Source organism: Oreochromis niloticus, linkage group LG14, assembly GCF_001858045.2.
Source record: "Oreochromis niloticus isolate F11D_XX linkage group LG14, O_niloticus_UMD_NMBU, whole genome shotgun sequence".
Classification (NCBI taxonomy): Eukaryota; Metazoa; Chordata; class Actinopteri; order Cichliformes; family Cichlidae; genus Oreochromis; species Oreochromis niloticus.
In genome coordinates this window covers 5,694,048-5,721,419 of record NC_031979.2, presented here as the reverse complement: position 1 = coordinate 5,721,419, position 27,372 = coordinate 5,694,048, and the positions used below count along the sequence as shown (strand labels likewise).

Here is a 27,372-nt window from a genome sequence, read left to right as displayed (position 1 = left end):
CTAACTAGGCTTGCTAGTAAGCTACAAAGATTCACAGGTTAACTTGGATAAATCGATTATGAAAAACAAGAGGAATTGTTAAATTATTCCGATACGAGATTTAAATTAGACAGCTTGCTGAAGGCTGATGGCAGCCATCTTATTTTTCCATTTGTATTACCTGCACCAAGCAGTGGTGAGTCTATAGGGGGGCATGGGGTGTACTAATATTAATATTTAATACTTAAGATGAATAAGATTTTTTTCTTTACGCAGTCCAGTAAAAATATACATGGGCCAGTAAAACTTAGAGCCACTGACCTGGAGCTGTTAGGCTGGACGCTGAATTATTATTAACATTAATTATTGACATTATTAACATCTACACCATTATAACTTCCGTTTTCTACAACAGGAAACGTTGCATCAAAGCACAGGCCAAATCTGAGAGAATGCTGATACACTTGCTTTCCTTCATTAAATCTGTCATATGGTCCTTTAAAGGCTTTCAGGCACACTTAAACGCACAGACATGCAAAAAAACACATACACATGAACACATATACACGGACACACCAAATCTACCTCATCCAGGAGATACGATACTCTAAGAACTCTTTTTTGCCTCCTACTAATGTAAGAAAGCATTCCAAGAAGACAGAATATTTCATTTTATACCTTAGTTCATATTGTATATATAACTCATTTTTTGACATTACTGTACTTTATTTTATTTGTATTTTAATTACTTTTGTTTTAAGGAAAATGTCTTTGAAGATTCTCAGTCATCCATTTTATCGTAGTCTAAGAAGCTTGGAAAGAAAAGCGTCTGGACTTCTTTGAGTTTCTTGAAGACGTGTCACCTCTCATCCAAGAAGCTTCTTCAGTTCTAAGAGCCCCAAGAGGCTCATGGCCCCCTATTGATCCTCTACCTAATCACATGAGCCAAGGTGTGAAAACGGGTGTGGGTCACAATCAGCCAAGATTTTGGGTGAACCCATTGTAAAACCTAGCCCCACCCTATCATGTGACTTACTGAGGTCAAATGGCCCAGGATGTGAGTGGGCGTTAAGGCGTCTGGGAAGGGATCTCAAAACTGGATTATAGATGGCAGACAGTTGGTGTCGTAAGCCAGGACAGCCTCTGTTCAAAGATGGTCGTTCACAGTGGACATAGATGGCTTATTTCACTCCTCTTTCAAACCATCTTTCGCCTCTGTCCAAAATGTGAACAGTGGCATCCTGGAAAGAGTGACCTTTGTCCTTTAGATGCAGATGGACAGTCGAGTCTTGTCCCGTGGAGGTGGCTTTTCTATGTTGTGCCATGCGTTTATGAAGTGACTGTTTGGTCTCTCCAGTGTAGAGGTCTGAGCATTCCTCGCTGTGCTGTACAGCATACACTACGTTGTTAAGTTTGTGTTTAGGAGTTTTGTCTTTAGGATGAACCAGTTTTTGTCTGAGTGTGTGGTTGGGTCTGAAGTACACTGGGATGTCGTGCTTGGAGAAGACTCTCCCGAATTTTTCTGACAAACCGGCTACATAGGGGATGACAATGTTGTTGTGTTTGTCTTTCTGATCCTCCCAGTTGGTGTCTGATCTTCTTTTCTGTGCATCTTTGCTGACTTGATGAAAGCCCAATTAGGTATAACAACACGTTTTAAGAGCTTCCTTTACATGTGTGTGTTCTCTCTTTTTCCCTTCGGGCTAAGAGGGAACATTTTCTGCCCAGTGTTGTAGGGTCCTGATTACTCCAGGTTTGTGTTCCAGTGGTTGGTGGGAGTCAAAGAGGAGGTACTGGTCCGTGTGTGGGGGCTTCTGGTAAATTTCAATGTTGAGGTTTCCATTCTCTTCGATGCGCACGGCACAGTCCAGGAATGCCAAACTGTTATCCTTTGTGTATTCCCTGGTGAACTTTATGTTTTTATCCACAGAGTTGATGTGAGCAGTGAAGGATTCTACTTCTTGGGTTTTGGTTTTGACCCAGGTGTCATCAACATATCTGTACCAGTGGTTAGGTACTGTCCCTTTAAAAGAGCCAAGAGCCTTTCTTTCCACTTCCTCCAGACGCTACGATATGACCCAATGTCATTATTGAGTTGGTTTTGTACCACCTGATAAAAACAAGTTCAATATTTGCCTTTGTTTTAGCCCTGCTGTGGGTCCTCACCCACCTTTAGTTGGAAATACCTGCCTGTGCTCACCAGCTTGTCAGTAACTTTGCTTTTGGACGTGCAGCACAACGGGAGAACATTAAACATTAAACATTTGGCCTTCAAAGCAAAACAAGGTAAGAATTCTGTGCAGAGCTGAAGGGAACTGGGAGTCTGGTGAAAATTCTCTATAAGCCACTCTATATTCAATTTATTGTTAGCATATAAACATTGGATGTAGCAGCTTTCAAATGCATCATATGCAGTGAGGTTACTTGACTCACAACATCCTCTCTATAATTAATTAGGTGAGGGCTGACACTAAACCTTTTACACTCAATGTTGCACATTCCTACAATATTATAACTGTGCTGGTATTTACTGAAAATATCCAAAAATTCCCTTTGTATCACCAAAGAATGTTTTAGGGAAGACACTATGAATGTGAAATTGCTACTTAAAGCACCATGACTTCTTTAAAGAGGGTTCTTATTCACTCTAATTAACACTTAGCATCATGAGTCTTGTTCTGTAACACAGTACAGATGTCTCTAACGTGTCCAGAAATTACAGAGGCAGCCTGGTTTGACTTGCATAATTACCTCTGAGTAATGCGTTTTATAATTCTGAGAGCGCTGCTCAGGGCCAAGCAAGATTTAAATGCATTTACTAACCACAGATCATTTGATTTATCACCACAGACAGCAGATTCTGAAGCAATTTACAGTTCTTAAATTATGTAAAAGTTTCTCAATGTCAACCCTGTGGGAGATGAACCCTATAACCTCAGCTGTGTCAGCACCTATGTCTACCCACTGAGCTGCATAAAACCTTTGGAATGAAAGATGAGTGGAAAAATCTGACTCCAGAGCTGGCCTCAGCCGTGGTCACAGTGTGTATGCAAACTGACCTTGCAGTTGTGGCAGTGGTTTTCTCCGTTCATCCCCGGAGAAAGGATGATTTCCCCTGTCGGGATTAGCTGGATCTTCAGTTCCATCATTTTCTTCTTTATTCCTTTAGCTTCTGTTAAAGTGATCCTGTTTTTTTCTGTGTGTTTCTTGTTCCTCCCCAAAGAATCGCAACTCCTAAGATTGAGCAGAAAGAGAATGTGCGTAGAAGATCATCCCAAGAGATTCCTTAAAGTTAAAATGCAGCTAAGAGAGATAGTAGGTTCATTTGAAACGCATGCAAGATCACAAATCTTTCTCTGAAATGAAAAGAAACCACTTGCAGTATCTTTCAGTGGGAGCCCTTACCTGATGGAGAAATGTTATTTCATGACACGAGGATCAGTAGACATACAGTAGTGATAGTTTAGTAGCATTGGCACAGAGATTTGAGGTTGGGGTGTTACCTGTTGCAGAGCAGAGAGTCACAGTGAGGCGAGCTTCCTCTCATGCAGCCAGAGGATGTTGCCTCTCTGGCTGGATTCACGGGAAGGATATAGTACGCAGCCTGACTCAAGATGGATGCCACTTACAGAGGATATGTGTCTTTTGTTTTACAAGTGTATGTGAGTATGTGTCTTTTGTTAGATAAAACAAGATATGTGCTCTCGTAGCGAGTGATAAACCAATTCGTATCTTCAATAAAATAAACTATGCATAAGTCTAGCTAATAAAAGTCTAGATCAGTGGTTTTTAACATTTTTTGCCTCAGTCAGAAATGCCCTATCTCTTGTTCTGAACATGCTATTTTAAGTAGATTTTACACGTTAGACTATTTAATGCCATTAATTTAGAAAGACAGAAATTGTTCTTTGTTTTTCCATTCAGGTCAAAGTTTCCACTTGTAGGATATTACTTGGAGTGACAGAATTCAGAGATGCTTCATCAAATTATCTACTTTTACTATGATTTATACACCACTTATTTTTAAACTATTTAATCATTATTTTTCACAATATATTTAGCTTGTCTTTTTCATTTCTTACCTTAAAGGAACTATATTTCACCTGCTTATTGTTTAGGCCTAATTTAGCTAGCTAGTTAACTATTTATTTAACATCATTATTAAATGATTTGAACGATTAAAACCTTTCACTTGTCTTTTCATTTTAGTTTAAAAAATGTTGCTCTTTCTACTATTTATCTTCTTTTACCATTTATTTGAACACTATTAGTAATTTACCTTTTACTTTTAGCTAGGATTTAACCTTTCTCTCTTTTAGCTACCTTTCTGTTACTGGTATTTAACCTTTTACCTTTTACAATGAGCTAACTTAGCTTAATTAGCTTAATTAGCTTTTGCCTGCCAACTAAATCATTGCTTTTAGCTAATATTTCACCAATCTAGCTAGCTAGGAGTAGGTTGTTGGTGACTTTAAGCTATTTTATACTTAGCTGGATATATTTATGCACTAAATATGGCCCAAAATTTCAATTATTCACTACTTCTGGCTTTTTTACTACTCATCAATAAGCCAGCGAGCTGTCTGTTTTTACCATCTAGCCAATACTTTATACTTAGTAAAGTGCTGCAACCTCAACATGTGCTTGTTTCTTAATTGACTAAAGTTAACATTATTTTTGCTATAATTCTTATTTTAAATGAACTACATTTTACCCCAAAATGGCTACCTAAGGTTTTGGCTCCTGTTACATAACTAATCATTGCATGCACACACACATACACACATACTGGGTTGGTCTAAACATGGTTTCCTTCTAGAAACAGCATCCTGCTTCAGACATTTACAGCACCCACCCAGATGATTTAGTGTGTATGTATGTGTGAGAGAGATGCATTTTTGTTTGAGCGTGTGCATGACGGAGCCCACTTGTGCTTCCCTAAGGATATACAGTACATGCAAGTTGCACGCGTTTGCATCACTGGCTTTCTAAAAACAAATAAGGGACTTGTGCTGTCATAGTGGTGCGCTTCCTCAGAAGGAATGCTTCCAGGGGTAAAGGGGTAATGTGTGACACTGGAGTCAGACATTGGTGGGTGTGAGACAGAAACATAAACAGCTTCAGTCTGATAGATAAACATGCATCATTTGCATGATCTTCCTAAACTGTCTGATGACTCCAGACCCCTCACACCCTGTTGGTTCACTGTCATCACCACAGGTCACATCCAGTTATTTTGGGACATCATAATATGTGTGGTGAATGGCCAAGCCACAGAAAAGATAGCTTTACATAGAGGGGGTATGTCTTGAGAGTATTTGGCTTTTATCTCTCTCAGTCCTGTGCTATAAAAGATTTTTTTTGATACATAATAAATGAGCAGTAGCATAAAAAAGGATACCTTTCAGCATGTGCGTCACACAGGATTTGTATGTCCTGTGTTTTGCAAAGGGGCATCGCACACTGGTGTTAAGAGAGGGGAAGTGACAGAGACACACATCCTTTGACCTCTGACCCTAGCTGGAGGCATTCCTGACAGCTTGGCATCAACAGGAAATCTGTAGCCTTGATACACACACACACACACACACACACACACACACACACACACACACACACACACAAACATTCCTACACACAATATTGGAGTTGAGACGTCTCTGCCCAGTTCTATTTTAAAATAAGAACACATAGTTTCAAAGTGATTGACTTCCAAGGAAAACACACAGTTAAAAAGGAAAATGAAATGGAAAAGACTGAGCACAGTGGCCACAAATGCAGATTATTTGTAGTAAAGTAAGAACTGTAAAATAATGCACTAATCCCCATCACTCCAACTGTAATTAGATCTTCACTGATGAGGACATGGCAGTTAAAAAACCTGTTACTGTAAGTCTAAGTCACAAAAGGGTTGTAATCATTTGTTTTCCTATTTTCCTGCATAAATTATCATATCCGTTTTCTCACTTTGGACACTACACTTCCTTGCTTTCCTTTCCATTGCCATGGAGAAGTGTCTCAGTGGTTACAGTAGGGTAAGGCAGATCCAAAGCCACTTTTTCCGTCTTACATTAATGATGTGTTATCTTTTTTATACATATGTGTGTAGTGTTTGTGTCACTGTGTGATTCCTTTGCTACAACAGTCTGAAGGTAAGTCATCATATGACAGAGGTGACTCCTCTCAAGGAGTATAATATTGGATTTTTCAGGCCAAGACTTCTGACTCAGCCCACCTACAGCTGTGATAAAACCAATAATCTGCATCCTTTTAATTTAGTGATAAGTTAAGTGGTGAGTTAAGTTCAAATGAATTTGATGAGTGGGATTAAGTTTGTGTTAGGCTATGCAAAATGTTTAATATTACTTTTTTACTGGCTTTTTTGTATTTTATAAAATTCATTCATTCATCATTAACATGAAAGCTTCAAAACTGTGTTAAAGCCTCTAAACTAAATATGTGATACACAAACTTTTGATACCATTAGCTACAAATAAGTTTATTAAAGGCAGCAAAGTTTTTAGTATTATGTATAAAGCAATAGTGAAACATAATGGATACAAATAGATAGCTAAAAGTATTAGCCTAATTAACATTCTACTATCTGTTAGCTAAAAGGAACTTTGTTACAATGTTTAGCTTTTTTTAAAGTAACAATTCAGAACCTGAAAAATGACATTTCAGTTTTGAGAAAGATGTATATCTGCTTTTATATGAAATAAATGTGTTTTGAAATAATTTATAGTGTTTTTAGTCAAGAATTGACTAAAAACAAGAATGCCTGCAAGTATCCTTGGATCCGAGGAGTATCCAAGAGTATCCTTGGGATCCTTGGGTAGCATTGACCATGTTTGTTGATGGTGGTGGTTATGATTTTTTTGTAGTTTGTAGTTTTCAAAAAATTCTAAATATAAAAATACCAAAGTCTTGCACATCTTTGATTCCACTGGCATGCCAGGTTGAATATAATCTTTAATAATATTTATTGTTCAGGTTCCTTTGATGTTGTTCACATTCCCCTCTTTATGGCCCATAACCATGATATTTCTTCACCATGCTCAAACATCCCTCCAGCACCTTTTCGTGTGTTCTGTCTCTCAACTTACACCTTTTTATTGTCACTGGTTACATTTCTCATCATTGTTTGTCTTCATTTTCTTTTCATTAGCAGCTGCATCACATCTATTATACTTGTGATAAACAATTTTTTTTTATATAATGGGACTTTATATTGCTCTAGCCAACATGCATTTCCTGCATTCAGTCCTACTTGTGACACTGCAAGTCATTGTGTACACATGTGTAAATGTACAGTATTACAGCTGCATGGATCAAGGGCATTTGGGCACTGCAGGCCAAGTCCTGTAACCAGATCCCACGCGGAGGCTCGGCCCAGACCAGATCAGGCCAGGGCTGAGTAAATCTCACAAGTGTTGTCTGAAAATAACCCTAGCTATTTATAACAGCTGTCTCTACAGTCGAACAGGAAGTTCATAATATTTCACTGACGTTTGTTCCCCAGGTCCCACTCTGCGAGCAGTAATCTTGCTCCGACAACAGAACGCTGGCAGTTTCCAGTTTCCACAGGAAGGCAGAGGAAGCTAGAGGACGCCGATTAGGCTGCAGATGTAGAAGACAGAGCCACTGACACGATGTCCAAAACACTCCCTCTGGAGAACAGTGTCTTCAAACATAATTACTGGAAAGTTAAACTATTGCCATTTTTTTCCTTTATAGCACTTCCATCTCCTGTGTAAATATGGAAATTATTTTAGCACAAGTGATGTATTATCAGATTAGCTGGAAGTTGCTGCCCTCTTGAGGTTTCATGTTTCAGCAGGCAGATCTCTAAAACACAAATAAAAAGGTGCTGTTGGAAGCTGACAGTCAAGGCTTCTATGACCAAGACCACACCCAGTGACTCGGATAAGAAAATTGAATAATGAAGGCTACATGCTACTTGTCTTTTATTAAATACTACCTTGTGGCAGTGGCTGGACATGTTGTTACTGTTAGCAGTTTCAACAATCTATTGTCTTAATTTATTGATTAATTTTATATGCTATAACTATATAGCCAGCACTATTATTTCAGTCATAATCAGTTACTTTTAACAAAAATATTTGCACCATTTACTTTTAGCAAAAAAGAAAGTGCGAACTGTTTTGCTAGTTTATTTTTCCACTTATGAATTAAATCAGATTCTTACTTTTTTTTTAAATAATCCATATAATCCATTTTATAATCCATAACTTACTTGTATCTAACCATTTTATACATTTGTTTTAACCTCTCTATTTTGAGTAATCATTTTACATTAGTTTTAGCTAACCAGTTATAATCGTAACCTGTATGTAACAAAAATTTCAGTGATTTATGCTTTAACCTAAAAGTTCTAAAAATATGTGCGTATTTGTACGTTTAGCTACTTCAGTCATTTTTTTCATTACACCTAACTAACAATTGAACAATATTAATTTCAGAAAATCATTTATAAATCAGTTTTATCTAGCAGTTTTTTTTATATGTTGCTAATTGTTCAGTTGTTTATCAGCCATTCTTAGCATGCAGCTAATCCTAGTTTTAACCAGATGCATCCTTTTTTAAAGTTCTTTTATCCACAACTTTTAGCTTTATAAGCGTTAGTTAGCATAGTTTTAGCTAGCCTTTTCAGTCATTTATACAATACAATACCCTTGGTTATCTCTCCTCTTTGGCTAATTTTAGCTCCCATGTCAACCATTTATGTATTAATCACTTCTAAAAATTAGCTGCCTTAATTTGTTTTCATGACCTCTCAACTCTTTATGTAGTTTGAGTTAGTATACACATTTTTGTATAATTTCAGTATAATTTAAAATGCCCCCGACTGATCACATTACCACAGTCACAAAAACGTCTTTTTTTAGATTGATGTGTGGAAAGCAGAGAGAGCTACAGACTGGCATGAAAATGATGACTCTGGGATTTACAGTGTTGCTGAAGACCTTAATGTCTGGCAGCCAGAGCACACTTTACTACAAAGGGCAAATTAAAAGCTGATAGGAGTCGAACCTGGGTCTGGAGTCCTCAGCCTCATTGATTGCCTTTTCAGCCTTTTCTGCAAATAAGCTGAACTGTGCACTGGCAAAAGGATAGTGTGATGATGAACTAAAACTATTTAAAACAGTTTACATTTTATAATGTAATGTATTTTTTTTTGGCAGGCATGGTGGCACTTTGGTTAGCTTTGCCACCTCGCAATAAGTTCCTGGCACTCTTGTTGTCTGGGGCCATTCTCTGCCTGTGGTTTACATTATTTTTAGGTTACTGGTGATTCTAAATTGGCCCTAGGGATGGATGTGAGAGGGTTTGGTTGTCTGCGTTAGATTTGTCATAGATTGCTACCTATCTGGGTAGCTGCTCCTCACCCTATGTCAGTTTGGGTGGGCTCCATCCCCTTCAACATAATCTGGGTAAGTAGTTCAGAAAGTAGACGTTTCCTTGACCATAGTGTTGTATAAATAGCTACTAAAACCAACCTTTTTTAAAATGCATATCCTGAAGCATAAACTAACAGCTGGGAATAAAACAGATTTAACCTCTGTAGCTAGATGTCACCATATCTGTGTGTCTATTTTTCATTCTGTGATTGATCCTCGGTGCTTCTGAAACACGTCATTTAGAAAGTGATTTGTGAGAATCTCTTGCGAGTGCCAGATTCAAACTGCAGAGGGCACTAGAGCAGCTGCTGCACTACCAGACTTGGTTCTTCAGTCAGCTCTCTCCTCAGGCGCATATGATGTATATCCCCGACGTTCCACACAAAAATAGAAGGTTTTAGGTGATCTGACAAAACTAAGCTAGACTTTTCATTCTTGTGACAGTCGGTGTTACTGCTCCCTGCTTGTAAATCACTGTAATCACACCTTTTGTTTTTAGAAAAAGCAGACACAGCAAATACAGGGTGGGCCATTTACAGTGGCTTGCAAAAGTATTCGGCCCCCTTGAACTTTCCCACATTTTGTCACATTACAGCCACAAACATGAATCAATTTTATTGGAATTCCACGTGAAAGACCAATACAAAGTGGTGTGCACGTGAGAAGTGGAACAAAAAACATACATGATTCCAAACATTTTTTACAAATAAATAACTGCAAAGTGGGGTGTGCGTAATTATTCAGCCCCCTTTGGTCTGAGTGCAGTCAGTTGCCCATAGACATTGCCTGATGAGTGCTAATGACTGAATAGAGTGCACCTGTGTGTAATCTAATGTCAGTACAAATACAGCTGCTCTGTGACGGCCTCAGAGGTTGTCTAAGAGAATATTGGGAGCAACAACACCATGAAGTCCAAAGAACACACCAGACAGGTCAGGGATAAAGTTATTGAGAAATTTAAAGCAGGCTTAGGCTACAAAAAGATTTCCCAAGCCTTAAACATCCCACGGAGCACTGTTCAAGCGATCATTCAGAAATGGAAGGAGTATGGCACAACTGTAAACCTACCGACAAGGCCGTCCACCTAAACTCACAGGCCGAACAAGGAGAGCACTGATCAGAAATCCAGCCAAGAGCCCCATGGTGACTCTGGATGAGCTGCAGAGATCTACAGCTCAGGTGGGGGAATCTGTCCATAGGACAACTGTTAGTCGTGCACTGCACAAAGTTGGCCTTTATGGAAGAGTGGGAAGAAGAAAGCCATTGTTAACAGAAAACCATAAGAAGTCCCGTTTGCAGTTTGCCACAAGCCATGTGGGGAACACAGCAAACATGTGGAAGAAGGTGGTGGTCAGATGAGACCAAAATGGAACTTTTTGGCCAAAATGCAAAACGCTATGTGTGGTGGAAAACTAACACTGCATATCACTCTGAACACACCATCCCCACTGTCAAATATGGTGGTGGCAGCATCATGCTCTGGGGGTGCTTCTCTTCAGCAGGGACAGGGAAGCTGGTCAGAGTTGATGGGAAGATGGATGGAGCCAAATACAGGGCAATCTTGGAAGAAAACCTCTTGGAGTCTGCAAAAGCCTTGAGACTGGGGTGGAGGTTCACCTTCCAACAGGACAACGACCCTAAACATAAAGCCAGGGCAACAATGCAATGGTTTAAAACAAAACATATCCATGTGTTAGAATGGCCCAGTCAAAATCCAGATCTAAATCCAATTGAGAATCTGTGGCAAGATCTGAAAACTGCTGTTCACAAACGCTGTCCATCTAATCTGACTGAGCTGGAGCTGTTTTGCAAAGAAGAATGGGCAAGGATTTCAGTCTGTAGATGTGCAAAGCTGGTAGAGACAGACCCTAAAAGACTGGCAGCTGTAATTGCAGCAAAAGGTGGTTCTACACAGTATTGACTCAGGGGGCTGAATAATTACGCACACCCCACTTTTCAGTTATTTATTTGTAAAAAATGTTTGGAATCTTGTATGATTTTCGTTCCACTTCTCACGTGCACACCACTTTGTATTGGTCTTTCATGTGGAATTCCAATAAAATTGATTCATGTTTGTGGCTGTAATGTGACAAAATGTGGGAAAGTTTTGCTTTTTGATACACCGTAATAAAATGGGAATGGTTGGTGATATTAAAGTCCTGTTTGTGGCACATTAGTATATGTGAGGGGGCAAACTCCTCAAGATGGGTGGTGACCATAGTGGCCATTTAGAAGTCGGCCATCTTGGATACAACTTTTGTTTTTTCAATAGGAAGAGGGCCATGTGACACATCAAACTTATTGGTAATGTCACAAGAAAAACAATGGTGTGCTTGGTTTCAACGTAACCTTATTCTTTCATGAGTTATTTACAAGTTTCTGACCACTTATAAAATGTGTTCAATATGCTGCCCATTGTGTTGGATTGTCAATGCAACCCTCTTCTCCTACTCTTCACACACTGATAGCAACACCGCAGGAGAAATGCCAGCACAGGCATCCAGTATCCGTAGTTTCAGGTGCTGCACATCTCGTATCTTCACACCATAGACAATTGCCTTCAGATGACCCCAAAGATAAAAGTCTAAGGGGTCAGATCGGGAGACCTTGGGGGCCATTCAACTGGCCCACGACGACCAATCCACTTTCCAGGAAACTGTTCATCTAGGAATGCTCGGACCTGGCACCCATAATGTGGTGGTGCACCATCTTGCTGGAAAAACTCAGGGAATGTGCCAGCTTCAGTGCATAAAGAGGGAAACACATCATCATGTAGCAATTTCAAATATCCAGTGGCCTTGAGGTTTCCATTGATGAAGAATGGACCCACTATCGTTGTACCCCATATACCACACCAAACCATCACTTTTGTTGTTCCAACAGTCTTGGAGGGATCCATCCAATGTGGGTTAGTGTCAGACCAATAGCGGTAGTTTTGTTTGTTAACTTCACCATTTACATAAAAGTTTGCCTCATCACTGAACAAAATCTTCTGCATGAACTGAGGGTCCTGTTCCAATTTTTGTTTTGCCCATTCTGCAAATTCTGTGCGCCGATCTGGGTCATCCTCGTTGAGATGCTGCAGTAGCTGGAGTTTGTAAGGGTGCCATTTGTGAGTAGCTAATATCCACCGAAGGGATGTTCGACTAATCCCACTCTCCAGTGATATGCGGCGAGTGCTACGCTGTGGGCTCTTGCTGAATGAAGCTAGGACAGCCACTGATGTTTCTTCATTAGTGACAGTTTTCTTGCGTCCGCATCTTGGCAAATCCAACACTGAACCAGTTTCACGAAACTTAGCAAGCAGTTTGTTAACTGTAGCATGGGAGATGGGTGGTCTCGTAGGGTGTCTTGCATTGAAATCTGCTGCAATGACCCGGTTACTGCGTTCACCAGATATCAACACAATTTCGATCCGCTCCTCACATGTTAACCTCTTCGACATGTCAATGGCTGTGAACAAAGAGAAACTTGTCAATAACTCATGAAAGAATAAAGAACGTTGAAACCAAGCACACCATTGTTTTTCTTGTGACATTACCAATAAGTTTGATGTGTCACATGGCCCTCTTCCTATTGAAAAAACAAAAGTTGTATCCAAGATGGCTGACTTCTAGATGGCCACCATGGTCACCACCCATCTTGAGGAGTTTGCCCCCTCACATATACTAATGTGCCACAAACAGGACTTTAATATCACCAACCATTCCCATTTTATTACGGTGTATCCATATAAATGGCCCACCTTGTACAATGACTGGGTTTCAAAGAAAGTCCGGTCTACAGCCACTTCAGTGCTGTATGGTTAAAAGTCAGGGGATGACTAACGGTGAGTGTCTGCACCAAATCTGATAGAAATTTCTTTCAAAATCACAAATCTCAAGGGATTGTCAGATTCATGAAGATCATTCTTGGAGACCTTGAATCTCAGCCATGTGGTGGTGCTAGATTATCACGATTTTCCATCTAGGAGAGATAGTTGATCTGCTTCAGTCTGGATCAAAGTGGTGGACCAACCTACAACCCTATGGTTCATCTCCTTGGATCCTATGTTTGAAAATATAAGCCAATCAGCCACAACAAGAGAACCGCAGTTGAAATGACACTAATTATCCTGTTATAATACAGCATCCTGGCATTCGTATAAATGTTACCAGCCACCTAAGCCTTATTGCACACGAAGCACGCCCCCATGACAACAGTATTCGCTGACAGCAGCAGCTGCTCTCAAACACAAAACAAAAACTGCTTAGGAATGGCAAAGACAAAGAACCCAAACCACAGACCAGGCTACCAAACTCCCCAGATCCCATCCAACTGAACATCTGCGTGATCCATCGGATCTGCTGCCAGTGTCATGAAACAAGACACCACAGGGCGCCTCCAGAGGTCCCATGTCCAGGGCCCAATGGGTCAAAACTGTATTAGCAAAGTCTTTCAAGTATGCTTTCTTTTAATGTCACTAACACTGGGTTAAAGAGTTTGGCAATGGGTAGATCAAGGACAAATTGAGGACATCAGCGTAAGTGGAAAAGTTCCATCTTCTGTGGGACACAAATGCGGTATGTACATTTCAGTGCAGTATGGCACTGAGTTTAAATCATCCTTACTCATGGCTTAGACCTAACCCTAACCCTAAGTTTTGCCTTTTTACAGAATCTAAGGTTAGGTAGGGGAAAAATGATGATATCAGCTAGATGGATCCTGTTCAGGCATTTTATTCAGCTCCTTTCATCAGGAGGAAATGCAAAGAAGCACCAGGAAGCTGGAAGCCCATCATGCTAGAGAAAGGATGTCACACTGCTGGCTGCTCTGGTCACTTTCTGTCTAACAGGCTTCTCCACTTTCACCTGAGACTCTAAATTTAGGGCCGGCATGGAGTTCAAGCTGTTACTATGGGTGATGTAACAGTAGGACAGGCTCCAACTGCTGCAGAGGTTACGAGCAAGCAAAATGAGGAAGGCGAAAGGTTAAGGCCTGAGGGCCCTCTCAGAATCACCATGTATAATGTAAATGTTAATAAAAGAAACAAGGTCGGGGTGGGGGGTACACACAGCTAGTACTTCGACACATTTAACTACATAATCTGTCATAAAATATGGTGGCGATGACTAAACATTTTTGTTTTCAGCCCCAAGAAACTAGCTGTTAGCTGTGTGCTACATGTCCCTATCAACTGTGTTAGCAGCAGTCACCCTGTCACTGCAGAAGCACGGGCATTAAGATTGCATTTGTCTCTCACACACTATAAATAGAACGTATAAATTTATGATCACGCTCACAGTTGCCAACTCAGATTCCAGTAGAAACATCTGCTCAGTGTGTGAGAGTGACGACACAGCTCTTGGGGGGGGGGTGTTGGAAAGTCAATATCCACTGTGCAATGTTCAGTTGTGAGGGCAGGTGTGCCTAATGTAGCCAGCTGATTACAACAAGACTGGCCACATATCTGAAATGCCTGCATGTGATTAGTTACTAGGCAACAAAAAACTTAACAAATAACTGTTATATGTAGTATTCGGTGTTTACTTTATGATTGTTTAAGAAAAAAAACAAAAAAAACATAAGAACTGGGAAGTAGTAAAAATCATCAGTCACTTCCTGGTTAACCAAAGGTCAACACAAAGTAATATTCATGTCTACCTCCAACAGAGTGAAGTATTTAATATTTTGCTGAATGTTTTCATAGTTTTTACATTATTGTGTTTCCTTTTTTTGGTACATGTAACAGATTTATTGTTTGTATTCAGTATGTATTGTGCAGGGTTTTTTCAGGGAATAATCATACTGATGATGCAGAAGTCTCATACCATCACAAAAACTGATGTGTTCAATATGATACACTTGGCGTTACAGGGTTAATATTACTCTATACACAAGCCCAAGTGTTACACATATTTCAGATAGACTAAGATAACCCAAGTAAATACAAAATTAAGTTCTTAAACAATTTAACTTATTAAGGAAAGAAAGCTATCGAAACCTACCTGCCCTGTGTGAAAAAACAAGTTAATACCTGCTTGTTGGCAAGAACTGTAATCAAGCGTTTGTGATAACTGACAATGAGTCTTTCACATCACTGTGGAGGAATTTTGGCCTAATCTTCTTTGTTTTAATTCAGCCACACTGAACGGCCTATTTAAGTTCATGTTGAAGGAATTGGATTTGAGCCCAGACTTTGAGTAGGTCACTCCCTAAACCTTTTTCCTTTTTCTGAGCCAATCACAGGTGGACTTGCTGGTGTGTTTTGGATCATTGTCCCACTCCAGAACCTAACCGTGCTTAAGGGTATGAACTGATGATGATGACATTCACCTTCAGGACTTTCTGGTAGAGAGCAGAATGCATGGTTCCATAAATTCCAGCAAGGCATCTAGGTCTTGAAGCAGCAAAGCAACCCCAGACCATTATACTACCATCACCATGTCTGACTGTTGGTATGGTGAACTGCTTTTTATGAAACGCTGTGTTACTTTTATGCCAGATGTAACAGGACACAAACCTTCCAAAAAAGTTCAGCTTTTGTCTCATTCTCTCAGAAGTTTTGGGAGCATCCACTACTCTACACGCGTCCTTCAGCTGGACTCCAAGCAGTCCTGAAAAAAGCTAGTGGGAAGGACTACTCGTCCATAGTGACTACATGTGCAGTGCAAATAATCTCAGCCTCATTTAACAATGAACGTCACAGGAAGCAATTTGCTCATCACACACGGCCCTTAATGCTGAAGATCAGTTCCACTCAGACATTCCAGGCTAATTTCTTAGGTAACCCTGTAATGCACTTACCACCCCATCATATTTTGATGTCATTAGTAGTCGTTTCAAACATTACCCAATTTGACAAAAACTTTATCTTGGATCTATTTTGCATCATCACCCAAAGTTGATGAATGTAATTGACATGTTACGGTGTCTGGCTGCCATATTGATGCAAACTGTGGCTCCTCCACTTCCTGCATCTTTGCAGTTATAGAATCTCACATATTTCACCTGGCAATCATAAAGAAATGACTCATAATACTCAACAACCACGCTTCTTGTAGGATCTCAGTATGAACAAGTTCAGTGATAATGGCAAAGCAATTATATTCTGTAGCACAACTTGTGATGCTACAAATCTTAACTAATCATTATACAACCAATAATAAATGAATTTTGTGCTGTCTGCGGCTGGTTCAGAGTGTAGGACCCACCCATGAAGGATGGGGTCAGATTGATTTAGTTTTTTGTGGTCATGATTATTCATCTACACAGCTCTCCAAGTCTGTTGTCCAGTAACAGTAAGGAATCCCCGTTTCTTTCCCGTTATTTTTCATTCAGGGTCTCAACAAAGACTTGACAGACTTGAAGACTTGACCTAATCCTAACATAAAGTCCCTAAAGGTGAAGACTTGGCAACAAAAGAAACACCACATGTCAGCTTCTAATGTTTAATTTAGATTGTTTAATGTTAATTCCATGCTGTGTTTCAGTAAGAACAATACAGATTCCCTGTCTGTGGCTCCAGTCAGATATCCAGTAGTACAAATCAGCTCCAAGTTACACATAATGAAGCAACACAAAAAGAAACCGCAAAAGAAAACAAACAAACAAACAAACAAACAAAAACAAAACAACAACAACAAAAACAAAAAAAACACCCTCTGAACGGCAGAGGAGTATCGATAAAAAGCAGGGGGAAGCAGCAGAAAAGAAAAATAGAATATTAATTCTTTTTAACTCATGCAAGTACTGATGTTCTTCATTTAAGGATGGGGCGAAATTAAGTCTACTCTTTTACACAAGTTAGAGATCTCCCAAGTTTGTTTTTCTTTTTTCAAACCACCAGCAAGAGATAAACCTTCAGAGAGCCAGAATGTGTGCACAGTTACAGTATTTCAGCACAAAGTACAGTCCAAAGACAACTACATGAACATGACAACAGAATCACTATGGTGTAAAAGTTAAGCACTTCTTTGCCCCACGTGGATATCGCGAATATTGCCAACTTCCTCTCAACTACTAAGTTAACAAAAAGGGCACTTGTACTCTTCCAAACTGCCCCTAAAAACGGTCAAATGATCTGCATGACATTTCATTAAAAACAGATAAAATAGCTCCCACAACTAATAGTCAACATTGTCAGTAATAAAAGTTAATTTCTGTAATTACATTAAGAAAAAAAAAAAAAATTCTCAATACATCCAGCAACTGATAAAAATATTGAGGAAAAAAAAGAAGCAAAAAACAAAACAAAAAAAATACAATAATGAAACCAAAAGATAACATTTTCAGAACTGCTTGTACCAGGACAAAAGAAAAAAAACAAAAAAAACAATCCAGGGACCGCTTTCTTTATCTTTGCCTTTCTAACATTGTATTTCCTGCCTCAATTAAGTGGTATTTACTTGAACGATGTCAGGGCTAATATAAAAAATAAAAAAAAAAGAAGAGAAAAATTAACTTGTTAACTCCATGGCCCTGTTGGGTCTTGGAGCTACAGAGGTGGAAGAAAAGGAAAAAGGACGACAAAGAGGAAAGTGACTTGTAGATGGATGGGTGGGGCGGTTGAGGAGGAGGGAGATGAAGGTGGAGGGAGTGTAGGGGGTAGGGTGAGGGTCTCAAGTTGTTGGCTGTTGGTGGCATAGTCTCACTGGGCCTCGTCCTCAGCGTCTTGCAGTGCCTCTTTGTTCTGTTCTTCACCTGGTGGAGAGAGATTTACTGTCAGCTCCTCTTAAAAACCTCACAAGATATCATCCTTCGGTAGTGCACGAGTGGCAGGCATGTCTGATGTGACAGGTGAAACTGAACACAAACCCAAACCTTGAGGAACTGAGGAGATTATGGTGGTAGCTATTTCTCTTAAGAGTTTGCAGCTTCTCTCTGAATATTTAGGCTTCCTCTCACTGCAATAACAGAAATGGTGACACTGGCCCTTTTGGACACCTTTATGTGTTCGGCGTAAGTTACCATAGTAACCTAGCGATGTAAAGAGAGAGTCCCCTCCATGACACTGAATCACTAACCTGTTAATGTAATTTCAAAGTTTTTCACTTTTTTCCTCCCTCCAAATATATGATGATAATGGCAGAGATATTCTGAGTAGTCTTTCCTACAACAGGCCCTTGTTCACACTGATATATGAAACAGGCTGGATGAGAATTATTAGAGGACTACAGACAAGACACTCAGATGAATAGAAGGTCTGCATTTTACAGCAGCAACCACGTAGTAGTAGTAGTACCAATAATTTCTAATAAATGCATGCACAGTGGACAGTATTATGATTACCAGTGCATGGAACAGCGGGTTCAAATCAAGCCGACTGTAATTACTTGGTTGGTTTAATCTGCATATGCAAAACACTCATATCTTCAAATCCTTCATTTCAGCTAAATTTGACCCGTTTATGAGCCAAAGTGTTTTTAGAACTAACTGCAGGCACCCTGTGAATACAATGAAAAACAAAGTGCAGTTAGCCTACCACTGCTACTGCTACAGAAACTGATTTTCCCAAAGTGCTTGAAACAAGTTGAACTCCACTGAAATCTGCTTGGAGGATTTTGAGGCAGATTTTCCTTAGAGAACAGATGATTTCACAAGGACTAAAGACTGACAAAAAACAAAAACTGATAAATAAAGAGATAAATATATATAATGTAGAACCGTGTATTAGGGCAGAGCAATATGGCCAAAAATATTTATCACGATATATATTTGAAAATTTGCGATAACGATATAACTGACGCAAGACAAAATACTTTTCGAGTGCCGTGTACCACATAAAATCGGTTCGAGGTCAGTAAGCACAACCAGAATTCATACATAAGGCGCACCGGATTATAAGGGCCACTGTCGATTTTTCAGAAAATCAAAGGATTGATTTTAAGTGTGCCTTATTTTCCAAAAAACATGGTAATAACGACGGCCTGCTTGCATGCTCTACCAAAAATTGTGCTTTGGTGTGTATCTGACGGATGAAAGCCAAACCAGTTCCACACCACTGAAGTTGCACCTTTTTTTACAAACCAGTTCTGATTCATCTGTTTCATTCAAGGATCCGCTTTCGCCCTTCTCATTCTCCGTCATGCTTTTTTTCCGCCACGTGGGTATGAAAACAAAGGCACTGCACATGCGCGTTTTACCCATATTTTATCGCGATATTTCATTCTCTTATCATTGCCTAACATTATACCAATATTACCGTGAAAGGCCTACAGTGTATGTAGAACTGTTTCCAGATTAGATTTCCCCCACAAACACTGTGCTCACAGCCAAAGCTGTGTGCCTGAGATGATCATATTAGGGATATCCTCTCTCACTGACATCATACAGTGTTGATTAGGAAAAAAAAAAGTGTTTAGATGTGATTACTTGCACTGACACTGAGCTGATTCTTTAAATATTTAGCCATCCACCACTGAATATATGAAAATATAAAATAAAGAAAAGCATAATGGGTCCACTTTAGGTTCCATCAATATTTATTACTGTACTGTTATGTGTGGGACTTGTTTATAAAGGGGAAAAAGAAACAAAAACCCACTTCAATTTTGCAACTAGCAGAAATCTGTAAAGAAAACCTGCACGCTGGTTGCAAATTTTCTACGGTTTCAGGTGTTGGGTGAAATGATGCATTCATTTCCATAGTTTAGAAACAGTGCTCAAAGTGTGTGTTTGTGTGCTGGTGGTGGGGTGCGAGTTTTACATAAAACTCAACACCTTCAGTGTTAGCATAGGTTACCTAGCACCTCTAGAAGGCAATGGTTTTGGCAAACACTGAATTTCCATTAAACTAATAATGACCCTGTTTTTGTTAGAGAACACCAAATACTGCAGCACTACTTTAAACTTGAACATGAAAATACCACTTTTGCATAGCTGGACCTGAATGTCTTTAAATGACTGACTGGCTATACTGGTCCACGGTGTGAAAGCATGCAAATAAAATGATGTAAAGCACTCTGCTTGTGCACAGGTACAACGGGGAACTACTCATCACACTATACAAACTACCTTTGGTCAAGGGAGCCAGTTACATGGGACTGTGGTGGGAAGACCAAAGATTAGAGCATGTCACCAAAAGTTAATACAAGATCCAAGTGAATGGGTGAATGAGTGGGCTGAATTATTAAACCATGAGTGAGCTAGTGCAGAGAGGTAAAAACAAGCCACACACAACACACACAGAGCAAATGTGTGGGTGAGCAACACTTACAAAGTACAGTTAACATGGGAAATGAACAGGTTTGTTTCCTTTAGGACTCTACAGCAGAGGGAATGAGAAAAAGACAAAAGAGGTGATGAGTCACTGAAATAATAATAAAAAAAAGGTTTCGGTGGATGCTCTGCAGCGTAGCTGATGCATACTGCTAGAATGAAAGGAATAGAAAAAATGAATCAAAAAGGGCTGAATGACTTATTTTTTGTAAATTTCTTACACCAAAAGTTGTTGCTAGTAACAGCTGAACAGCTACAAGAAGATCAGCTACGACAGATTTACTCTGCTGCACTTTATTAATCATTCTGGGACTTGGCGACCCAAGACAAATGTTGGCTGTATCAGGTTAATGTGTCACCTGTATGCCGATGACTGCGCTCTTTACGCCTTACAAGACGGCACATCCCTCTGTATCATTCCTGAGGTGCTGGTGAGAGAACAAAACAAGCTAGTGTTGTGCCATTACCACAGGTGTTTGTTTCAGGTAACTAGCCACACCTCACCAGTCAGGCAGTAGCTTGCCAAATAGACAACTTTAGACAGCTGTTGGAATCTCAACCTCCAATTAAATGTTTGAGCTTATTAACACAGTGTTTTAACTTAGGGAGGTCATCTAGGCATATTAACAACCACCCAAGTTGTGGTCACTCACTTTGTCTGTTATTTTTTCTTTCCTTTTAAAGCTAAAGAGAACAACACTGTCTACGAATGATAGTCTTCTCACACTTGCCCTTTTGGCCAGCTGACCAAGTAGCTTGAACCCTCATTCAGCTGCATCTCCAGCATATCTGTCAGATCTATCTCAGCTGCACTGACATGGACTGCAGACAACCACTGCTGCAGTCTGGAAAACTACATAAACCAGAGCCTGCAGCAGCCGGAGAACCAGTCCGTGTGGCACCACATATAACATGTGTGAGCTAAACATGTTCAATTTTACAAAACTGGGCTCAGGCATACTACTATATCTGTAGTCATGTAGTTTTCCCTTTGTGGAATTTACTTTACACAAATTCATTCAAATTTTGATTAGACTGTTGTAAACTGTTTTTCTTAAATCACTCAGCACGAGAATCTAATTCTGACACAGGAACACAGGTTAGATGGGACGCCTCCAGTTCAGCGTCATGTGATGACAGCAATTATGCTCCACCCACCCCTGCAAAAAACAAAAACTCTCTGTACCTTGACAGGCACACTGTGAGCACCTGACACAGTCCTGACAGCTGCAGTTGACTTGTTTTATTTTGAAATTGACATTTGTGTCAAAATATCAACAAGAGGTCCATTACCACTGAAAAAACCCTCAGACCTATGTACGTGTTATTTTCTGCAGCATAGTTACACATCCTGCATTTGGGATTGTTGGGCCATGCTGTTAAAGCACAAGGCTTGGTGTGCTAGAGGAACACTTGGTCTTAGAAAAAGTCCTAGATATTAGTTCTTGGGAAATCCGAGTTCCCAGAACGTTCCATTGAAAAGCACCTTCAGATTAGAGAAGACCTCTAACTTTTTTTTTCTAGCTGTCTAGTAATTAAATTCTGCACAAACAGTCTTTGAGCAGGAATACCACTCAACTTTTCAAATAAACAAAAACAAAACGTAGCAAGATGTCTGATTAGTCGTAACTGGATTGAACTGTTAGGCAGTTGATTTTCTATCAAGCCTTTATCTGTTATCTTTTGCAAGCTGTCAGTGAGACAAAAAAAGCCATCAAGATGCTCACAGTACAAACACACATTATAAAAACAAATGTAAGAAAGTGTTTAGGTGAAGATGAGTGGGTTAGTGTCAGCAGCTTGTCCTGGAAAAGGTTCTGCAGTGAGACACAGGTAGATACACCATCATAGAAAAACACCTGATGAAATAAACACACTATGGGACTCTTACCTTCTCCCTGCATATCTGAAGTCCATAGTGTCAGGTTGTCACGTAACAACTGCATGATAAGTGTGGAGTCCTTGTAGCTTTCTTCACTCAGTGTGTCCAGTTCTGCGATGGCGTCATCAAACGCAGCCTTTGCCAACCTGAGCAAACAAACGTGTTGAAATCACATCATGCTTCAGACAGAAAAATCATGTTTTTACTAATTATTTTTAAGCTCCGTTATGGTTCCAGCTGTACCAAATCATGTATCACTGTGTGTCTGGAACTCAGTATTATGTAAATGTGAACAAAGTCAAAGACAATCAAGAATGGCTTATAATCTACAACATTACTGCTAAGTCTAATCCTCAACCTATGGGATGAGGAGGGCGAAGGTCAACCTCAAATAGGAGTTAGGGTTCGTCATACAGTCCACTCAGCAGTGAGGGACAGTCTTGCTGTTATGTAATATACAGACAAAAAAAAACAAACAGCTGCCCTGCGTTACAGTGACAGTGCCACTGCAGTGAAGGAGCATTGACCTGCAAGCGCGGTCAGGTGAGTTGAGAATCTCATAGTAGAAGACGGAGAAATTGAGGGCAAGCCCGAGGCGGATGGGGTGTGTGGGTGGCAGCTCTGACATGGCTAGGTCAGTAGCAGCTTTGTAGGCCACCAGACTGTTCTCTGCTGCCTCCTTTCTGTCGTTGCCAGTGGCAAACTCTGCCAGGTACCTGTGGTAGTCACCCTTCCTACAAGTGGAAGGAAACAAAGAAACATTTTACATGTTATTTCCTGTGAAGTGTTCCTGACAACGGTTTCCTGTGTCAATAAATACCCCAGCCCAAAAACATAGCTGTACTTGATGACGAACCAGAGGAAGTTACTGTATTTATCTGATAATTAACATCAAGGCTCTTACATTTTGTTGTAGAAGACCTTCGACTCTCCTATCTTAGCAGAGGGCAGTAGGTGCCTTTCAAGTGCTTCCAGAATTTCATTACAGATGTTCTTCAGCTCCTTCTCCACCTGTTGATAAAAAACACACTGATTCAGTGATCCTCTTCCTCTGACACAATCTCCAAGTATCAATTTGGATTCCTGCTCCTGTGTAATTTCAGAATCCAGTATGAGAAATTCTGCCCGTTCCTGCAAAGGTTCATGTTCAAGATCCACCAAGATCAAAAAAAGATCCAATAACTTGGGACAACAAACACATCCACACGTCTGGGTTTATCTGTGGCCTCTTTATGACCTTTATCACTCCCTTTAAACTCCCTGCTAACAACATTTGTAATACCTTTAATATTTGACATTTACTAATCCAATTAGGATGTTGCTCAACGCTTATCAGATGTTCGAGAGTGTTTCCCAACACAAAGACTTCACACGAGCAGGCCACCCAAGTACACACAACCATTTTTTACTTTTTTTTTTTTTTTTTTATCCCTTTGAAAAACGCGACACCATCAGCAGCCAGTTTTCTTGCAGAGACAGCCTCCGTACTCCTATTCTGTTGCTGCTGACCAAAAAGACTCACTGTCCATCAATACTACTCAACCGCTTTTCCACTGAATCTCTTATCCCACCAAATAACTGGCTCCAACTCCACCCTCTGGGACTGCAGCTTGGAACTGGAGTCTACACTTATCTCCTATTTATTTGTAACACAGTAATTAGTTTGTAAAATATTTGCAGAGAACCTTATAACTGGTATTATTCAATAATTCCCACATGTGCATGCACATAGCAGCCCATTCTTCACCACAAAGAGAATCTAAATCTGTGGGAAACACTGCCATATTTGTAAACCGATTCCCTTCAACCTTTATTTAAACTCCAACCTAATATTTGATATTTACTAAACAATCAGGATGTTGCTCAAAGCTTATCAAGTGGCTTGCCAGTGATAAGAAATGTGTCTGCCAGGGGCTTAGAGAGCTACTAACAAAATCAAGGTGTACTCTCCCTGAATCCAATTATGTCATTGACTGCAGTCCAAGTGCCTCTCCCATCTCTGACACACTCTGGCCTCTCCCATTATAACAGCAGCTCTTATTTCCCTTCATAAAAAAAAAAGGCAAGAGAGTGGAGGACTTGCCAACTATGACTCAGATGCAGTCTGTCCAGTAGCTGCTCAGAGTGTGGATCACTAATGTGTGTTTGTGATCTTGCACCAACACAGCCAATCTTTATAATGAGAACATATTCTGGATGCTGAGACATTACAGAACAATCTAAAACACAAATCTAAGCTTGAGCCTTTCCTGAGTGCTTTACCTTTTGCCTGTATTCCCGGATCATCTTCAGTTTCTCTTCTCCGCCCTTGTTCTCTTCCCTCTGTTCGATACTGCTGATTATCCTCCAGGAGGCTCTCCGAGCTCCAATCACATTCTTGTAGGCCACTGATAGTAGGTTCCTCTCCTCCACTGTGAGCTCCACGTCCATGTCTGCCACCTTCTTCATAGACTCCACCATCTCTGTTAAGAGAAATGCCCAGGATTTGCCAACAGTTTTATTTTTGTCATGTCTCTTGAGAGTATGCCTAAAACTACAACAACCAGACGATGTCAGTCTTTGCTACCTCCACATTACTGGAAAAACATTGTCAACCTAAGTGGCACAATCTGACGTGCCTCACAAATTCATGGGTTTCGGGCTGATAATCATAATAAATGAACCAATCGGACGCCTGACAAACCGTGCCCAGAGATGACATGCAAGAAAAGGCATTGATGTGAGGTGACAGACAGTGTTAAAGAGTAAATGCTGAGGCAGTTTCTTCTCTCTCTGGCACCAATCCAACAAACACACACAGAGACATAAACTGGTTACTCGCTTAAGCGATAAGCAATGCACTTCTCAGTTTAAGCTGTGTGCCATCATTTACCGATGGGGAGGGGTTTAACCCTTTGAAAGTAGGTTAAAGGGATAGTACGGATGGAAAAGTGGCTGATGTAATTTAGCAAACATCTGACTCCCCGCCCCTCCTCGCCTCACCTTAAAATATGAAACCTTCAAAGAAAAAAGAAAAGAAAAAAGAAACCTTTACCTGACATGTTAAGATTTCATTAAGCTGAAGAGTGATCGAATAGATCTGAATGCAATCTAGTAAGGCTAGCATTTAGCCAGTAAACCATAAATCTCTCTGCAAATACACTCGGTACAAATCCCGTGAATGAGTCATGGTACATTAACTTAACGTTACTGAGCAACGTGTGACCGGGTGGCAAAGGCAGTCGTCTAAAAACAGCCTGTACACAGCCTGTAATGGTATGACAGTGTTATAGGAGTGCACCGGGGAGAGGAAGAGGGGGTCGTTTCTGCCAATCGATCTGTGCAGCTTGCCTGCATGGGAACACCCCACGAAGTGAACATCTGCCCTCCCACTCCCTGCTAATACACATTGGTTTCAAGGTGCTAATCTTGCTAGTATCTGCAACAGAATGGCGTAAAAGTTGCCAGGTCGATAAACGGAGTCAGTTATAAGCAACGAGTGCTGCTTACACCGAAATGAAGCACTGGCTCATGTGTAAAGTTACACAGCTAGCGTGGTGCAGGGGAGGCAACTCCTGACAGCTCACGCTCCACTAATCCGCCATTTTGTTGTAGCCCCTTCGCTAATGCTAGCCAATGTCTGTGACATCCGCTCACTTTCCTCAGAACAAACAGGTTTCGTGCTCACGAACTGTTTTAATGTCGTAGTACTGTTACCGGAAAAAAAAGCCATATGTCATGGCCAATAAACAGTTGGAAATCTGCGATGGTAGCCGCATTAGCCATGTAGCCTGCCGCAGCTAGCGTTGAGCTACACAGCAAAGTGGTGCTCGGTTAAGGTTAGCTAGCACAGTAAAAAAAAAAAAAAAAAAAAAAATCCCATCGGCGAACATGTCCCACTCCAAGCCGGCCCAGAGATGGTGCCTTACCGTCATATCGCTCTGCCTGCTCGGCGAGTTTCGCCTGATAAACTAGATCCTCTCGCTCTCCCATTGTGTATCAAGATGCAGGTAGCGTAGCAAAAGGGCTAATCAAAGTGACAGATCGTTAGTGCAAAAGACAGTGGTGATGTACCAGCCCTGTCTGTGGCTCCTTCAAACCAACTGGGTCGATGAGTGCTGTTCCGCCCCACCGGCAGCGCTGGGATGGAGTAAAGATGGCGACCAGCTTCATCCGGGTACTGCGCATACGCACAAGACTCACCGACTCCGATGCTTCCTCCTCTATTGTTTTTTTTCCTTTTTTTTTGAAGAGAAAGGCAAGAAAAGCAAGAGTAATAACGATAAATGCACGTGTTGAATCACACCTACGGTTTAGTGTGTTAACACCACCACTTTGTTCCTGGTCTATGATATTTATAGCGGTGCAATTCTGTATTTTTTTAACTACATAAATAATACAAAACGTAGCTTGTACTCCAAAATACAGGACAGCATCATTTGACTGTGGAGCTCAAAGTGTGCCACAGAAAATTCTCAACGTAACACATGTGGCGGTGAGACAATATGTTTCTCCTTTTTTTTACCTCAACATTTTCACAGATATTAACTCACTTTAACATTTCAAGCAAGGTTTGAGAAGGGATAATAATAGCCGTGCTCATTAGAGCAGACCAATCCCAATATATCAACAGTATCGATACCAACACTAGTATTCCTATCTGATCAATACTAGCGTGACAAGATCAATATTCTGTTTGCGTTTTCTAAGTCTTCTAGAGGTATTGGTAATACTCGCCATGTATTTACTTGGTATTGGATCGATACTAAAATTTGTCATAGTTTTTTTTGTGCGAACTGAAATGTACGTATTGATTAAAAGTCTGTGTTCTAGCTTTAAGTGTTTGCCATTCACACTAGTGTAAATAAAAAGGTGAAGGTATAGCTAGAAAAGCCAGCATTAAAATACAGG

General features: G+C 40.3%; 2 protein-coding genes across 6 annotated transcripts in view; both read right to left on the bottom strand.

Moving 5' to 3' along the window:
• Nucleotides 1-3,511, bottom strand: part of LOC100709105 (unconventional myosin-Ic) — a 69,150-nt gene extending 65,639 nt beyond the window's left edge. The window contains exons 1-2 of the mRNA XM_005461021.4: nt 3,385-3,511; nt 3,039-3,213 (exon numbers count right to left, since the gene is read on the bottom strand). Coding sequence (XP_005461078.1) covers nt 3,039-3,128 — 90 coding nt within the window. The 5' untranslated portion in view covers nt 3,129-3,213; nt 3,385-3,511. The remainder of the gene's footprint in view (nt 1-3,038; nt 3,214-3,384) is intronic.
• Nucleotides 3,512-16,817: 13,306 nt separating this feature from the next.
• ywhae1 (tyrosine 3-monooxygenase/tryptophan 5-monooxygenase activation protein, epsilon polypeptide 1) lies at nt 16,818-26,666 on the bottom strand. Of its 5 annotated transcripts, XR_001223008.2 has the most exons (8): nt 26,391-26,666; nt 24,745-24,944; nt 23,387-23,493; nt 23,010-23,216; nt 22,492-22,628; nt 20,960-21,028; nt 20,599-20,646; nt 16,818-18,083 (listed from the first exon to the last, which is right to left on the bottom strand). XR_001223008.2 is itself a non-coding variant. In XM_005461028.3 (7 exons), exons 1-6 carry the CDS (start codon nt 26,452-26,454, stop codon nt 20,639-20,641), a joined length of 723 nt encoding a protein of 240 aa, XP_005461085.1. In that variant the 5' UTR covers nt 26,455-26,666; the 3' UTR covers nt 16,818-18,083; nt 20,599-20,638. The 5 variants fall into 5 exon arrangements, 3 of the variants coding, with proteins under 3 accessions (XP_005461085.1, XP_003456351.1, XP_005461086.1); XR_001223009.2 differs by lacking the exon at nt 20,599-20,646; XM_005461028.3 differs by lacking the exon at nt 20,960-21,028.
• Between the last annotated feature and the right edge of the window lie 706 nt (nt 26,667-27,372).

Coding starts and splice junctions, on each gene's coding strand:
- ywhae1 (XM_003456303.4), bottom strand. CDS start 26,454: ATGGGAGAGCGAGAGGATCTAGTTTATCAGGCGAAACTCGCCGAGCAG. Junction 24,945..26,390: donor GCAGGCAGAGCGATATGACG/GTAAGGCACCAT, acceptor TTCTCTTAACAG/AGATGGTGGAGTCTATGAAG. Junction 22,629..23,009: donor TCACCTGACCGCGCTTGCAG/GTCAATGCTCCT, acceptor TTGTTTGCTCAG/GTTGGCAAAGGCTGCGTTTG.